The 15,642-nt window shown below is 39.4% G+C and overlaps 1 protein-coding gene across 1 annotated transcript in view; it reads left to right on the forward strand.

Moving 5' to 3' along the window:
* SMC3 (structural maintenance of chromosomes 3) overlaps nt 1-6,038 on the forward strand; it is a 37,337-nt gene extending 31,299 nt beyond the window's left edge. Inside the window, exons 21-29 of the mRNA XM_003994404.6 lie at nt 29-187; nt 916-1,023; nt 1,531-1,639; nt 2,421-2,668; nt 2,753-2,965; nt 3,306-3,497; nt 3,654-3,831; nt 4,923-5,029; nt 5,626-6,038. Coding sequence (XP_003994453.1) covers nt 29-187; nt 916-1,023; nt 1,531-1,639; nt 2,421-2,668; nt 2,753-2,965; nt 3,306-3,497; nt 3,654-3,831; nt 4,923-5,029; nt 5,626-5,697 — 1,386 coding nt within the window. The 3' untranslated portion in view covers nt 5,698-6,038. The remainder of the gene's footprint in view (nt 1-28; nt 188-915; nt 1,024-1,530; nt 1,640-2,420; nt 2,669-2,752; nt 2,966-3,305; nt 3,498-3,653; nt 3,832-4,922; nt 5,030-5,625) is intronic.
* Nucleotides 6,039-15,642: the final 9,604 nt, after the last annotated feature.

A 15,642-nucleotide genomic window follows, 5' to 3' on the forward strand; every position in this document is an offset into this window, starting at 1 on the left:
ATTAATAAATGTATGATCTGTCACATAGCAACGTAGCTTACAAAGTTTGGAGGCAAGTTTGCATGCTATGGAGTCCACCAGAGAATCATTGAAAGCAGAACTAGGAACGGACTTGCTTTCTCAACTTAGTCTGGAAGATCAGAAGAGAGTAGACGCACTCAATGATGAAATTCGTCAACTTCAGCAGGCAAGTACAACTGACAAAATTTTAATTAATAATTGGCTATTGTGAAAAGTTTCTTGCTACTAAGGGATTGTAAAAAAAGGAACCTTGAGAAAATAGGTATGTGAGACTTGGACTTCTAATATCCATAAGAGTAAATAGGTTTTTCTGAAGCATTCTGGATATGTTAGGATTATGCAAGAAATCTTCATTTTCTTCCATCTTATTTAATGTACATTTATTATTAGTAAGATTGACTTGTTAGTTTTGCTGTCTTTCTTGATGTGACCACTTTTACACATGTAATAATATTGTTTTGATTAAACATTTTAATAGCATTTGATTTTTGAATATGGAGATGTAAACACTAAGTCCAAAAAATGAAAAGTAGGTAAAGTATTTTTTGCAGATGTCTTATAAAAAGAACCAAGCTGGGGTGCCTGGGTGGCTCAGTCAGTAGAGCATATAACTCTTGATCTTGGAGTTGTGAGTTCAAGCTCCATGTTAGGTATAAAGATAACTTAAAAATAAAATCTTTAAAAAGAAAAAAAAAAAAAGAACCAAGCACACAAACTTAGTATTCTGAATAGATAAGAGAGAAAAATGAAGAAAATATAGGGCTTTTTAGAAGGATGTAAAACTCGATTGCAGCTCATTTGAACACAAGTAATGGAGAGGACAGCAAATAAACAGCATTCCTGTGTGGGAAATGTGAATTCCTATGTAGACAAATAATACTTTTTTTTTTCTAGGAAAACAGACAGTTGCTGAATGAAAGAATTAAATTAGAAGGTATTATTACTCGAGTGGAGACATACCTGAATGAGAATTTGAGAAAACGCTTGGACCAAGTGGAACAGGTATATTCTTTTTTGAGGGTTCTTTGATGACTGTAACCTTTTGAAAGTACTTACACACAAGTGGCTCTGATTGAGAGCATGTGCTTTGGGGACAGAAAGACCCCCCTACCCTGGGTTGGAGTTCTAGCACTGCCATCTAATGTATGATCTTGTGTAAGCAAGTACTTTAATATTACTAAGCCTCAGTTTCCTCTCGTGAAAAATAAGCATAACAGTAATGCCTGTTGTGTATGATTATCCTGGCACATTCTAGGTGATCAGTAAATGTTAGTTATTAATGTTTTCTCAGTAGTAGTCCCATGCTGAGAAATTTTCTAATTATATTACTTTTTTCCCCCTTTTAATGGATACTGTAAATATTTGTAGTTATATAGAGTGTACTTTCTAGTTCTCTTGAATGTTTATTCAACATAACCGCTATCAGAAACTGTTGAAGTCATAACATTTTGAAACTAACAGAATTCATATTTTGTGGTTTAATGGTTTTAAGTTCCTTTTATGTTACAGGAACTTAATGAACTGAGAGAGACAGAAGGGGGTACTGTTCTCACTGCTACAACTTCAGAACTTGAAGCAATCAATAAAAGAGTAAAAGATACTATGGCACGATCAGAAGGTGAATTTTTATTTAGTAGAAAGATTTTTGGGGGGGTGCCTGGGTGGTTCAGCTGGTTAAGCATCCAGCTCTTGATTTCAGCTCAGGTCATGATCTCATGGTTCGTGATTTTGAGCCCCTTGTCGGGCTCTGCACTGACAGCACATAGCCTGCTTCAGATTCTCTCTTTTCCTCTCTCTCTCTTCCTCTCTCTCTCTGCCCCTTCCTGCTTACATGCTCTTTCTCAAAATAAATAAACATTTTAAAAAATTAAATTTTTTTGTAGTTTGTTAAATTTAGATTATTTGATAAAATTGTTTACTACACAATGAAATACCCAAATAGGCAAAAGCATATGCTAATATTTTTTCTGTTTTCCATCAGCATAAATAATTTATAGTGGATGGAATTTAGTGGGTTGGTTATAAATCATAATCTCTGTTTTGTTGGAAAATGTTTGTGACAATTTTATGAGAGACTGTAATTATTAATTTTATTGCCAGAAGTGTGAAATAGCCGAACTAGTTTCTTATTACCTAGTTTCTGGGAAGAAAATTATTTTTTTAGTTTTTTATAAACATAAACATTCAATAATGTGAAATAATATACTTGAGTGACTAATGTATACTCCTATTTTGTCCTGAATTAAGTGTTTCATAGATTTACACAGTAAAATTTAAACATTATGAAAAACTAAAATCTACTTATTTTGATAAATTTGGCCATTAAAATCTTTGGTTAAATAACAATCTAGCTTTAAAATAGGTATTATGGCCTAATTTGTTTTTTTCCCCCATTTTAGATTTGGACAATTCCATTGATAAAACAGAAGCTGGAATTAAGGAGCTTCAGAAGAGTATGGAACGCTGGAAAAATATGGAAAAAGAACACATGGATGCTATCAATCATGATACTAAGGAACTGGAAAAGATGACAAATCGACAAGGCATGCTGCTGAAGAAGAAAGAAGAGTGCATGAAGAAAATTCGTGAACTTGGGTCACTTCCCCAGGAAGCATTTGAAAAGTACCAGACGCTGAGCCTCAAACAGGTAAATCTTCTTGGTTTTAAATGTGAAGTCTTGTTGCAGATTTCTCTGCATGTGAATTTATTTATACATTTTTCCTCTTTATAGCTGTTTCGAAAACTTGAACAGTGCAACACAGAATTGAAGAAGTACAGCCATGTTAACAAAAAAGCGTTAGATCAGTTTGTAAACTTCTCTGAGCAAAAAGAAAAGTTAATAAAACGACAAGAAGAATTGGATAGGGGATACAAATCAATCATGGAACTGATGAATGTACTTGAACTTCGAAAATATGAAGCTATTCAGTTAACTTTCAAACAGGTATGTTTCTATTTTGTAGTTAATATGTACACAAGACAAAAACTTCAGCTTTTAGTTTATTATTCGGTTTGCAAAGGTTTTAAAGGTTTTTTTTCCACTGATGGGTGGATCTAATACACATGAACAAATCCCGCATACAGTTTTCTAACACAGTAACTAGAATATCCTGCACAGCTCTTAAAAGAATTTAGTTTGTTACTCTTGCTTTTAAGATTAAACAGTATTTATGATTGTTTTTAAATATTTGTCTTTGCTTTAAGAAATAATACGTGCAGTTCCACCTAAGCAAAATTTATATTTGAATTGACACTTATTCATTCCTTCATTCCTTCATTTTAAGGTATCTAAGAACTTCAGCGAAGTATTCCAGAAGTTGGTACCTGGTGGCAAAGCTACTTTGGTGATGAAGAAAGGAGACGTGGAGGGCAGTCAGTCTCAGGATGAAGGAGAAGGAAGCGGTGAAAGTGAGAGGGGTTCTGGGTCACAAAGCAGTGTCCCATCAGTCGACCAGTTCACTGGAGTTGGAATTAGGGTAACAAACCTTTATATCCAGTTTCCCTCAGTACTACCATAGTGGGATTTGTAGAATGTTTTATAGATTAAATTGGTGCATTGTTGTATGTGACCTAATTTTAGGAGGTGATTATGATTTTACCCCTTTTGGTTACTAATTAAATGGTTTTTTTAGGTATCATTTACAGGAAAACAAGGCGAAATGAGAGAAATGCAACAGCTTTCCGGTGGACAGAAATCCTTGGTAGCTCTTGCTCTGATTTTTGCCATTCAGAAATGTGACCCAGCTCCTTTTTACCTGTTTGATGAGATTGACCAGGCTCTGGATGCCCAGCACAGAAAGGCTGTGTCAGGTAATTTTGGGTTATACTGGACGAGAACTTAACAATGATAGCTTGCCTCTTTTGATTGTGACTTCTTGTTGCCTAACATACTTGGGACTAGACAGGGTATATATTCAGTAAATAAAATTTCTTTTAAAAGTTTTTAAAAATTTAGTTTTAGACTACTTTACAGAGCTTAGTTTTGTGAAAAGCCAACGTGTTTCTTGGAGTCTGTTGAAAATCCTAACTTCAGTTAAACTTTACACAGAAGTCTCTTATATTAAGACTTGCTTTTCTTAATGTTTGAATAGCCCCTGGCATAAAGTGTTGATTCTGTATTTTAAAAACCTAAATTTAATCTTTAGTAAACTCAAAACCTCTTTGGAGAAGTGGGCAGCAGGGGAAGGTTGTTCTTTTGTTGTTGTTGTTGTTATTGTTGTTCATCTTAGAGACAGTGCATGAGCAGGGGAGGGGCAGAGAGAGTGAGACAGAATCCAAAGCAGGCTCCAGGCTCCGAGCTGTCATCACAGAGCCCGTCACCGGGCTTAAACTCACAAGCCACGAGATCACGACCTGAGCCAAAGTCAGATACCCAACGGACTGAGCCACGCAGGTGCCCTGGTTGTTCTTTTTTTGTGAGAAAGCTTGTTTTGCTCTGACATTTTTAATACTGTGTTGGTAAGTAGCTGCTACTTCATATTCTGTAAGTTCGTGGACTAAAGATTTACCCCTAATTTAAAAGATTAAGTTGGTAATGTTTGCAGATGTATGCATGAAAAATAAAATCACAGGCTGTTTTGGATTTTAGGTAAAGAGTAAAGATAGTTGTTTTTTAAATGTTCAGATCTGCTTAAGGCCACCTGGATGGCTTAGTGGATTGAGCATCCAACTCTTGATTTTGGTTCAGGTCATGATCCAAGCATCAAGATCAATGCTGAGCATAGAGCCTGTTTGGGATTCTCTCCCTCTCTCTCCCTCTGCCCCCCTTCCCCCCTTACGCATGTGCTCCTACCCTTTCCCTCCCTCCCTCTCTCTCTTTCGTAAAATAAAATCAAATAATATTTAAATGTTCAGATCTACTGAGAAAAGGGTTTTATTAAGTTACTATTTCTTTTTTACAGATATGATTATGGAACTTGCCGTACATGCACAATTTATTACAACTACTTTTAGGCCTGAACTGCTTGAGTCAGCTGACAAATTCTATGGTGTAAAGTTTAGAAATAAGGTAAATTTTTTTTACATGAAATTTAAGTTCATATTTGTCAAATTCTTGTTTTATGTTACTTAAATCATGAAAGAAAACCTAGAAGGTTGTTGCTTCTCTTACAATGAGTTTGTAAAGAAAAAGCTTTTCCTTCAAATGCCTACGAAGTTTAGCAATTAGTTTTATAGCATTCATTGCATTGATTTTATTTTCATTGGCATTAAGAGACAATATCTTCCTGTCTTGTCTATTTAGTGCACAGCTTTTTACAGTTAGATATACTCCTTTATATTTTGCCCATGTAGCTCTTCTTGATCTCTTCAGCCTCAAGATTCTTTGAAATAGCAAAATAATAAAAACTGAAAAAATGTGGCTCAATAGTACTTAGTACTTACCTGGATCTTCAGAGTATTAAAATGAAGAATATTTTATAAACTAATGTACTGAACAAACACCATTATAAAAAGTCTTACCGTCAGTGTTTTAGAATCATTTGTCTAGATTTATAAAATTTATAGGTGATAGGCCATGTGTTTTAAATATTACTCTATACAGTGAGAACATTGATTTTTGTCTTAAAGATTTAACAGACTTTGTTTTTAACATTTATTCTTCAGGTTAGTCATATTGATGTGATCACAGCAGAGATGGCCAAAGACTTTGTAGAAGATGATACTACTCATGGTTAATTGGAAAATATTGCCTACTGGTTTGGAAGATGTGTATAGTAATATGATTCTGATTCCCAGGAACTGTACATTTAAACCTAAATATCTAGTCACTATTAATAGTTTTCAGATTTAGAGCATATACAGCCCTTTTATATTTCTGTCCTTGTATTTTATAAGATACTCTGTAATGTTACATTTCTACTTATAGTTTAAGAATTTTATTTCCCACACAACTTTTTGTAAAGTGTCCTGCTCCCGTTTTAAATCTTTTGAAACATGCTAAATATTCTTTGCTAATTATTTTATCAATTATATTGCCTCTTTTTTTATAGCTTCAATTAAATTGGTTTTATGACTAATTTAGTATTTTATGTGGCTTTTTATTTATAGTTGTGTGACTAGAAACAAATTTTTCTTAAATATCTGCTTTTTATTTTGCCTAAGAAAAGGTCTGCCTTCACCTAAAAGATTTTTTAAACACGGCTTCATATTCTGTTAAAAAAATACATCGGCGATTCCCAATCCTGGCTGCATGCTTAAATCCATGGGAGAGCTTTAAACTGCTGGAGTAACACTGCTGACTGACATCTTTCCCTAGACCAGTTGAATCGAAATCTTTATGGAGTGGGGTTCTGGTCATTGTTGGTTCTAAAGTTCTCCCAGGTGATTATGACCTTTGGTGAGGATTAGAACAGTTGCTTTAACTCATTGTAACAGTCCTTTAAAAATTATTTTAAATTAAGAGGAAAATGTATTTACTAGAATTTGGGAACATAGTTTTTTTTGTTGTTTTGTTTTTCAATGTTTATTTGTGGGACAGAGAGAGACAGAGCATGAACGGGGGAGGGGCAGAGAGAGAGGGAGACACAGAATCGGAAACAGGCTCCAGGCTCTGAGCCATCAGCCCAGAGCCTGATGCGGGGCTCGAACTCACGGACCGCGAGATCGTGACCTGGCTGAAGTCGGACGCTTAACCGACTGCGCCACCCAGGCGACCCAGGGGAACATAGTTTTAAGAGTAGCTAAGAACACTAAAGCCAAAACATTAAGCCATAAAATTTCCTTGTTTTACTGATTAAGTAAAAGTTTGGGAAACTTTATTTTTGAAACTTTCCCCCCCCCCCTCAGATGAGGTCTTTTTTTTTTTATTATGTTTTTTAAACTGCTTTGTTGAGCTAAGATTCATACATTATAAAGTCCACCTGTTAAAATTGTGTGATCGAATACTTCTTAGTATATTCACAAAATTGTGCACCCATCTCTACAGTCTAATTTTAGAACATTTTCATTACCCTAAAAAGAAACTGTACGTATTAGTACTCACTCTGTACCTCCCCCTCCCTGCATTCCCTGGCAACCATAAATCGAGTTTCTGTCTGATACTATGGATTTGCCTGTTTTGGGCATTTCATATAAATAGAATCCTATAGTGTGGGGCCTTTTTGTGACTGACTTGTTTTACTTAGCATGTGTTTTTGTTTTGTTTTTACAGGTTTATTTATTTTTGAGAGAGAGACTGTGAGACAGAAGGGGAAGAGAGAGAGGGAGACACAGAATCCAAAGCAGGCTCCAGGCTCTGAGCTGTCAGCACAGAGCCCAATGCGGGGCTTGAACTCACAAACGGCAAGATCATGACCTGAGCTAAAGTTGGTCACTTAACTAACTGAGCCATCCAGGTGCCTCATCACTTAGCGTGTTTTTAAGGTTCATCCATGTTGTAGCACATATCCATAATTTGTTCCTTTTTATTGCTGAATGAAATCGCATTTAGGAATATATGCCATGTTTTATCCATCCATTAGTTCAGCAGTACTGGGGGTTAGGACTTAAACATATGAATGGAGGGGGGGGTGGGCACAGTTCAGCCCATAACAATTACCATGGTACATTTGTCACTCAGCATGGGTGCATTTAGTTTATCATCTAAGCTCCAGATTATATTCAGATTGCGCCAGGTTTTCCACTAATGCCCTTTTTCTCTGATTCCTCAGGGGGATTTACAGTACATTACATTTAGTTGTCATATCTCCTCTGGTCTGTGACAGTTTCTCAGTCTGTTTTTCCCATCTTGAAGTTTTGAGGAGTACTTTTCATGTGTTTTATAGAATGTCTCCCATTTGGGATTTCTGTGATTATTTTTCTCCTAGATAGACTGGTGTTAAATAATACAACAGGGGTGAAGTGTTCCCAACACATCATATCAGTGGTGCCTATTATTAACATGTTTTACCTTGATGTTTACCTTAATCACCTTCCTAAGATCATTTGCCAGTTTCTTCCCTGTAAAGTCACATTTTTTTTTTTCTATTTAACTCTATTCTTTGGAAGCAGTTCACTAAGTGCAGTCCACATTAGGATATTCCTATGACCTTGAGGGTCACCTGGGTGGCTCAGTCAGTTAAGTATCCAACTTCGGCTCAAGTCATGATCTCATGGTTCATGAGTTCGAGCCCCGCCTCAGGCTCTGTGCTGACAGCTCAGAGCCTGGAGCCTGCTTCAGATTCTGTGTCTCCTTCTCTGCTCCTGCCCCGCTTGAGTTCGGTCAAGGCTATTCCTATGACCTTGAAAAGCTCCCATTATTCTAGTAGGGTTTTTTTGGTAGATTCTTTAGGGTTTTCTACGTGGACAAATCATGTTATCAGTAAATAGAGACAGTTTTAGTTCTTCTTCTTCAATATATATACCTTGTATTTTTCCTTGCTGATTTTTTTTCCCCTTAGAGTTTATAGTCATCTGCAGGAGGGTTGGTTTGTTAGGAGCTACTCCTCCCATTAGTGGAAGCCAGAAATCCCTAAAGAGGCATTTTTAATTTTTTTTTTTTAACGTTTATTCATTTTTTGGGAGACAGAGACAGAGTGTGAGCGGGGAGGGGCAGAGACAGAGAGAGATACAGAATCCAAAGCAAGCTCCGGGCTCTGAACTGGCAGCACAAAGCCTGATGCAGGGCTCAAACACACAAACCGTGAGATCATGGCCTGAGCCAAAGTCAGACACTTAACCAACTGAGCCACTCAGGTGCCCCCTAAAGAGGCATTTTTAAAATGAGGAAGTAGTTTTGTGAATTTAAATTAAAAATTTTCATTTTGACTAGCTTAATCTAGAGTTTAAATGTTCAGTATATTGTTTATAGTTTTGCTATGATATAATTGATCTTCCTTGACAGAATTGGGTGTAAGAAATACTCTGTGTAGGTCCCCATTCAAAGGGTTATGTAAGGGGCACATGGGTGGCTCAGTCCATTAGGTGTTGGACTCTTGATTTCAGCTCAGGTCATGATCTCATGGTTTATGAGATCGAGCCCCATATCAGGCTCTCCATCCCAGAGCCTGCTTGGGATTCTCTCTCTCCCTCTCTTTGACCCTCCCCTACTCATGTGCAAACCTGTGTGTGTTCTCTTTCTCTCAAAAATAAACATTTTTTTTAAAGGGTTATGTAGGCATAGTATCTTTCCAATATTCCTAAAATGTTCCTTAGCCATCTCCCCAGTTATATTCATTATGAGTCACTACATATAGAGGTTGAAATGGTTGGTGTATAGTTTATGATATATAGCTTTGTTCTTTGATATGGGAAACCTCCATAATACAGATTTTGGCAAGGGATGTTACATGTATAGCATCATTCTAGAACTTAATGTTCTTAAGCATCTCCCCAAGGATATCCAATATATAATGAAACTCCAGTGAGTTTGTAACAATAAGTACCTAAACAATGGAACATAGAATGTAAATATTTTTAAAATCCATATTCTTTGCTAAATCTTAGTGATGACATAAGATTCTAATGAATAGAAACCACTAATTCTAATGAATAGAAAAATGTGGGAAAGTACTGATTTTCTAAGAAAATGATGGAATTTATAGAAGCTGAGTTTACTTTGAATAATGTTTTATAATAGAAGTATAGAAAAGATAAAAGATGAGTTTTGAAGGATTTCTTTTTTTCAACCAAGTAATAACTTTTTAAAAACATTTGGTTAATTCTAATATTACACTATATATTAACTGGAATTTAAATAAAAACTTGAAACAAAAAAAACCACATTTGGTTAATTTTTAAAAGGAGTTTCTCTCCTAACTGGATAGAGGACTGTCAGCTTCTGACAAAGGGAGAATACCAGTGTTGAGGAAAAGAGAACAGTATTAAGATTTCACTGTCACCAGCAGATGGTCTCCTTGCACAGGGAGCAGCATGGCATTGCTGGGAGGCTTGCCACAAAGGTGTGGAAAGTATGCTCTGTCTTAAGGATTCTTCATCTTTACCTTTTACTCAGGCATAAGTTCTTATCCTGGAACACAAACAACCCAAGTTTGTGTGTTTCTGCTGAGTCTGCCCTGTTAATAAAGCAGGGGAAGACTAAATGGAAAACCGATGCAGTTAAAATTGGTGACAACACACTGTTAACCCAATGCCTAGAAAATAGGTTTTTCTTTCCCTGTTTGAGGATCTCTCCTTTTTTATTCTTAATTATATGTAAATCAGCTAGGAATTATCCTCTAGTTTTGTGTGAAGGTTAAGCAACAGTGATTGCCTTGTTCCCTAGGTTTCATACTTTTTGGGGAGAAAACAGTAGCTTTCCTTTCCCTCTGGGAAAAATGGTGGGATCTATTTCATTGGTCTTTTGCCTACAAATGTGTTATGGCCTTTGTTCTGGTCACGTGAAGAAATTTTCAACAAAGTAGATTGATTCAGTTAACATTTCTAGAAGGGATATTGAGTATGGCAGGGGCTGAAGATTTTGTAAAGCATTTGGCCTTAAATATAGCTTTTTTTGTCAATACTTTCAGCCAAAAATATCAGGACCTTGCACATAGGATATATTATTTAGACCTAAAAGACACAAGATTTTTTATTTTTAGTCTGATTCTTTAATTTTGTAGATAAGAAAATTTGAAGCTCAGGTTAACACCAGGTAAGTGGGGCCCAAATGACTGAAGACACACAACAGCTGACTTGCCTGCCTCGGTAGACTTTCCGGTAAGTGAGTACTTAGTTCTCCCTAGTTAACTATGAAAATGAAGTATCACATTTGTACAGTGCTGATTGATCCTCTACGTTATACAGAGTAACAGATTCTAAGGGTGAGTGAGTCACCACCTTCTTTTATTTTCTTTACCCTTTCCCTCCATACCCTCCTCCCTTTTTCTTTAGACTTCACCTATTTAGGTGGAGTCTGATCATTTGTCTCAATGTCCTAGGGGGACTGGATTACTCCTAGCTGCCAGTCTTCTGCATGGAAGATGCCAGTGTTGCTCCATAAATCTGCCACCATGTGGCACTCAGTCTCCCCTTCCTAGAGACAGAGAGTCTCCTGGGTGTAAGAGCCCTTGTGGCAGCCAGTAAACCGCACAGGGATATGAGGCAGCACAGAGGTTAGGTTTGCAAAGGGAACGTGGATATATTTACTCCAGTCATCACATTGGTTGGTAACGTCTATTGCAAAGAGAACATTATTAGCATTTGAGTGTTCTCTTATGGATTCCATGTGGTTTCAGGCCAGTGCCTGGTATGTTGATTATGTAATACACAAACGTTTCAAGTGTGCAGTGATACCAAGTCCAGCCTTAGCCTCGAAATTAAAGTCTGAAATTACTCAGTCGTTAACAATGACGGTTATAAAGATGGCTAACATAGAAGTGTACATATAGGTGAAAGAAGAAAAGGAAAATTGAAGGACATGGGTTTAAGGCCAAATCATTTGGGACGAAGTTCACAGAGACCATATGTAACATTGTAAAGGACCATGCCACTTCTAAGGCAGAAGCCTTTGCTAGGAGAGAATTTCCCAACAGGAATCTGTCAGACCACCTCAGAAGTAGAACGAGGACTGCAAAGGTTGGTAAGGTTGAGGCTTTGTCAGTGCGGTCTATGCTGCTATTTTCTTCTCGAATGTCTCAAATCCCGAGTTACTTCATTTATTTCCAGAACCGCTAGAGGGGGCCCTTGACACATGCCAGCCCCTCTTTGGCCTTTCTCAGTCTAGTTTTCAAACCAGTTTCCTCTCTGATTCCTCATTAGTAGAGTTCCAGGAGCAATGAGAAGGTCGAGATGTGATATTCCCGAGATTTCTCTATTACAGGAGTTTATGAGCTAAGTGATAACTGCTTGCAGCTCAGTCATAAATTGGATGTTTTAGCCAGGTACCTAGCACTTACAGCAGGTTGTATTGCTATTTTTGAAAGGTATGCAGCAGTTGTTTAATGGGACCTTCTAACAAAATGGCAACCCTTTCTTCAACAATCCCTCTTTGTTTCTCAGAACAGCACTTTTTCCACCCATTCCTTCTGAATTTCATATACACCCAAAAGAGATCGTCTTAGTGTTCCTTACATACTGTTTCTGACTCACCTGGCATCCCTGAATTGAAACGGCTTCACTTATTATGTTGCTTTTCATTTTACCATTTCTGAATCCTCTCCTGACAAGACTGAGTCCGAATTAGGGTCTGTTAATTTGCTCACAGAGTGACTCACAGAGGGAATACTTGCTGATTTGGTTTCTTGTTAGAAGTCTTATTAGAACCCCTGTAGCCCGGGAGAAAATCCTATCTTTAGGATTGTTCCAGAAGTTCTGTTTCTATACCACTTACGAACGGCGTTCAGGAGCACAATGTGCACATACAGCCCTGCCTTCTGTTTCTCACCTGGGGTTGCACAGTGGCCTAAATCTTATCCCGAATGATGCTGACTTTCTGCCTTTGCTGTGAATACTGGCACTGAGCATGGATGGCCTTATGATGGATGGGAGTTTAAGGTACAAGTAGATAAATATGCAGCGTGGTGTTTCAGTTCTGAGAAGGAGAGTTCTGAGGAAGGTTCTGAGGAACCTTCAAGATAGTGAAACTACTGATGTGGATGCCAAGGAGGCCTTTCCTATGACCCTTTGTTCTCTTTTTCCTGTGGACATGCTCCTGGGGTGTCTGTCTAACCCCCGCCTTTAGCTGAGACGTTTGATTTCAGGTGGCAGTCTTGATCCCTTGAGCAGAAGCATGAAGATTACAGTCCTTCAGAGACTGTGTCTTTGTTGCATATTGATTTATACAAGCTAACCTTGTTTGTGTGACTTAATAGTTACTAGTTACCTACTAAGTACCCGACAGGCCCTTTTATCATCTCGCTTAAGGACAGAGGTGGGTGGCGTTAACCCCAACCTCCAGAAGAGGATATTGAGCTTTCGTGAGGGTGAAGTAACTTGCCTAAAAATTCCAGTTACAAAGTGGTGGAGCTCAGAATAGAACCCTGGTCTATCCAGGGTCCACCAGATCTCTCTGGCTTCCTTTTTAAAACTCAAAATGAGGGGGTTCCTGGCTGGCTCAGTCGGTAGAACATGTGACTTTCGATCTCGAGGTCATGAGTTCAAGCCACATGTTGGGTGTGGAGCCTGCTTGAAAGAGGAAAAACTCAAAATGAAGTTGATGCCAAAACTTGCAGCTTGACCAGCCACAATACAGAGTGAGAGTCACCTCTTAACCAGTTGGTTTCAGAGCTGTCTACAAGTCTGAGGAGTATTTGTGGAGTATTTGTCCTTTCCTGCAGGCACCCTCCCCCCAACCTCCATCCCACTCTGCCCCCCAGAAATGCCAGGCTGTAAAAGCAGAAGGCTTTATTGCAACAAGATCCTGGGCCATGCAGGCTCTTCCAGGTGGTACCCAAATTTGCAAATCCCAAACCAGGTGCCCCCTTATTCCTCTCACTCTGCATGACTCACGTGCATTTTTGCACAGTATGGTGCTGGTTGAGGGCTTTTGATTCTGGAATTCTCTAGCATTAACCTTTAACTCCTCTCACCTCCCACAACCCTATCCTCTGCTCCCAATTCCTAAAAGGCAAAGGTTGCACATTGAGCGATGCCACTACCTCACCCCCCTTCCCTGACCATGCTGCTTAGAGCTCAGCTTTCCCAAAGAAGAGCCTGGGTTCAGTTCTCACCCTCCAGTTCTGAAGAGCAGAACTGTGATACTGACCGCTTAACCCCCACCACACCATCCCTTTTCTCTTTTGGTCCTCAAATCCATTTAATTATTCCTCACTTTGCAGTTTGCAGATGTAGGAGGGGTTTTAGGCAGAAACTTGAGACATTTGAGGTAGAGAAGGATATGGAAGTTGATAGAACTAAGAATAGTTCCAGGTCACCAAGTTAAATACAGTAGTGCAGGGGCAGGTGGAGAAGGTGACGAGTCTGTTCTATAAGGCTAAAGGCTCTGGGGTCTCAGGAAGTCACATCCCTTTTATGGGAACCTCTACAGTCTATTCTTTTTTTAAATTTTTTTTTCAACGTTTATTTATTTTTGGGACAGAGAGAGACAGAGCACGAACGGGGGAGGGGCAGAGAGAGAGGGAGACACAGAATCGGAAACAGGCTCCAGGCTCTGAGCCATCAGCCCAGAGCCCGACGCGGGGCTCAAACTCACGGACCGCGAGATCGTGACCCGGCTGAAGTCAGACGCTTAACCGACTGCGCCACCCAGGCGCCCCATCTACAGTCTATTCTTGCTCCAACAGACTGAATCTAAAGCAGAGAACTCTGTCCTCTGAAAGCTGTGCTCTTGCCCATAGTTTCTTTTCCCCCTGTCACGTTCAAAACGAAAACTTTTATTTATCTTAAAGTGAAATCTATACAAGACCTTTTACTCTGTAAGAGCCATGAGCCTTGGGACCATGTCTGTCTTTTGTTTTGTTGTTTGTCATTTTTATCCAGTGAATGTTTGTTGAGTGAATGATTGATGACACACACAGCTGGCACTTACTGAGCGCTTCCTATACGCCAGGCTTTGTGCTGAGTGATTTATATTCATTACGGCAGACGAACCTTGAAACCTTACGACCCCGAGAGAAAAGCTGTTGCCCTGGTTTTCCAAAGAAAGCCACCGAGCCTCAAAGAAGCTGTTTCCCCACACGTGGCCTCTCATCCCTGAGTGGTGGCAGCTGGGCCCCAGCGGGCCTTCCTCCTCTTCGGTCCACAGCGACGTGGTCACTCCCCGTCACTAAGCCTGCCACCTGCCAGGGGCCGTTTCCTGCCACAGCCCACACTGGCCCTCAGCGACTTCTCCCACGGACTCTATTTCTATCTTCACCGCCGTTCTCTCTGACGAGGTTCTCCCCGTAGCGGTGGGTGTTCGAGAGAAGCTGTGTGTCCCGGGGCCTGCTTTCCCTACCCTCGGGATAAACACAGTGGCTAGGTAAGAATCTAGAATAATTTCACCGGAACTTTGTCTAGACATGTATGCAGGTCCCCGTATGCTATCTCATGAGCAAACAGTGCTTCCAATCTGAACTGTTACCTCACCGTCAGATTCACCTGGGGTGGTTGTTGAAGATGCACATTCTCCAGCCTTCCCTCGACGCCCCCCCCCCGCGGAGAACCCACATCAGCAGGTCTGGGGCAGGGCCCAGGAGGGCCACAGGTGATGCCTGTTAGCCAGGGATCTCAAAGGTCAGACCTGTTGAAACCTTTGACTTTTGAAACAAAGGATGGTCTGTGAATCGGGGAGATCTTCCTGAGGCATCTATGCAAAGGAAATCACCAGATGGTTTTTGGTTTTATTTATGTATTTTAAAATATCTTTTTAATATATATATATATATATATATATTTTTTTTTTTTTTGAGAGAGACAGACAGACAGAATGTGAGCAGGAGAGGGGCAGAGAGAGAGGGAGACACAGAATCCGAAGCAGGCTCCAGGCTCTGAGCGGTCAGCAAGGAGCCCAACGCAGGGTTCGAGCCCGCAAACTGTGAGATCGTGACCTGAGCGAAAATCAGATGCTCAACCGACTGAGCCACCCGGGCACCCCTTTAAAAAATTTTTTAAACGTTTTATTTATTTTTGAGAGGGCTTTATTTTTATCCAAAACAGAAAATGAAACTTAATCGGAACTAAGGGAAATAGCGTACAGCCTCTGGATGTGGGAGGTTGGGGTTGGGGCGGGGGGGCGGGGGGGGGGAGTTCCTGAAACTGGCAGAA

Source organism: Felis catus, chromosome D2 (genome assembly GCF_018350175.1).
Source record: "Felis catus isolate Fca126 chromosome D2, F.catus_Fca126_mat1.0, whole genome shotgun sequence".
Lineage (NCBI taxonomy): Eukaryota > Metazoa > Chordata > Mammalia > Carnivora > Felidae > Felis > Felis catus.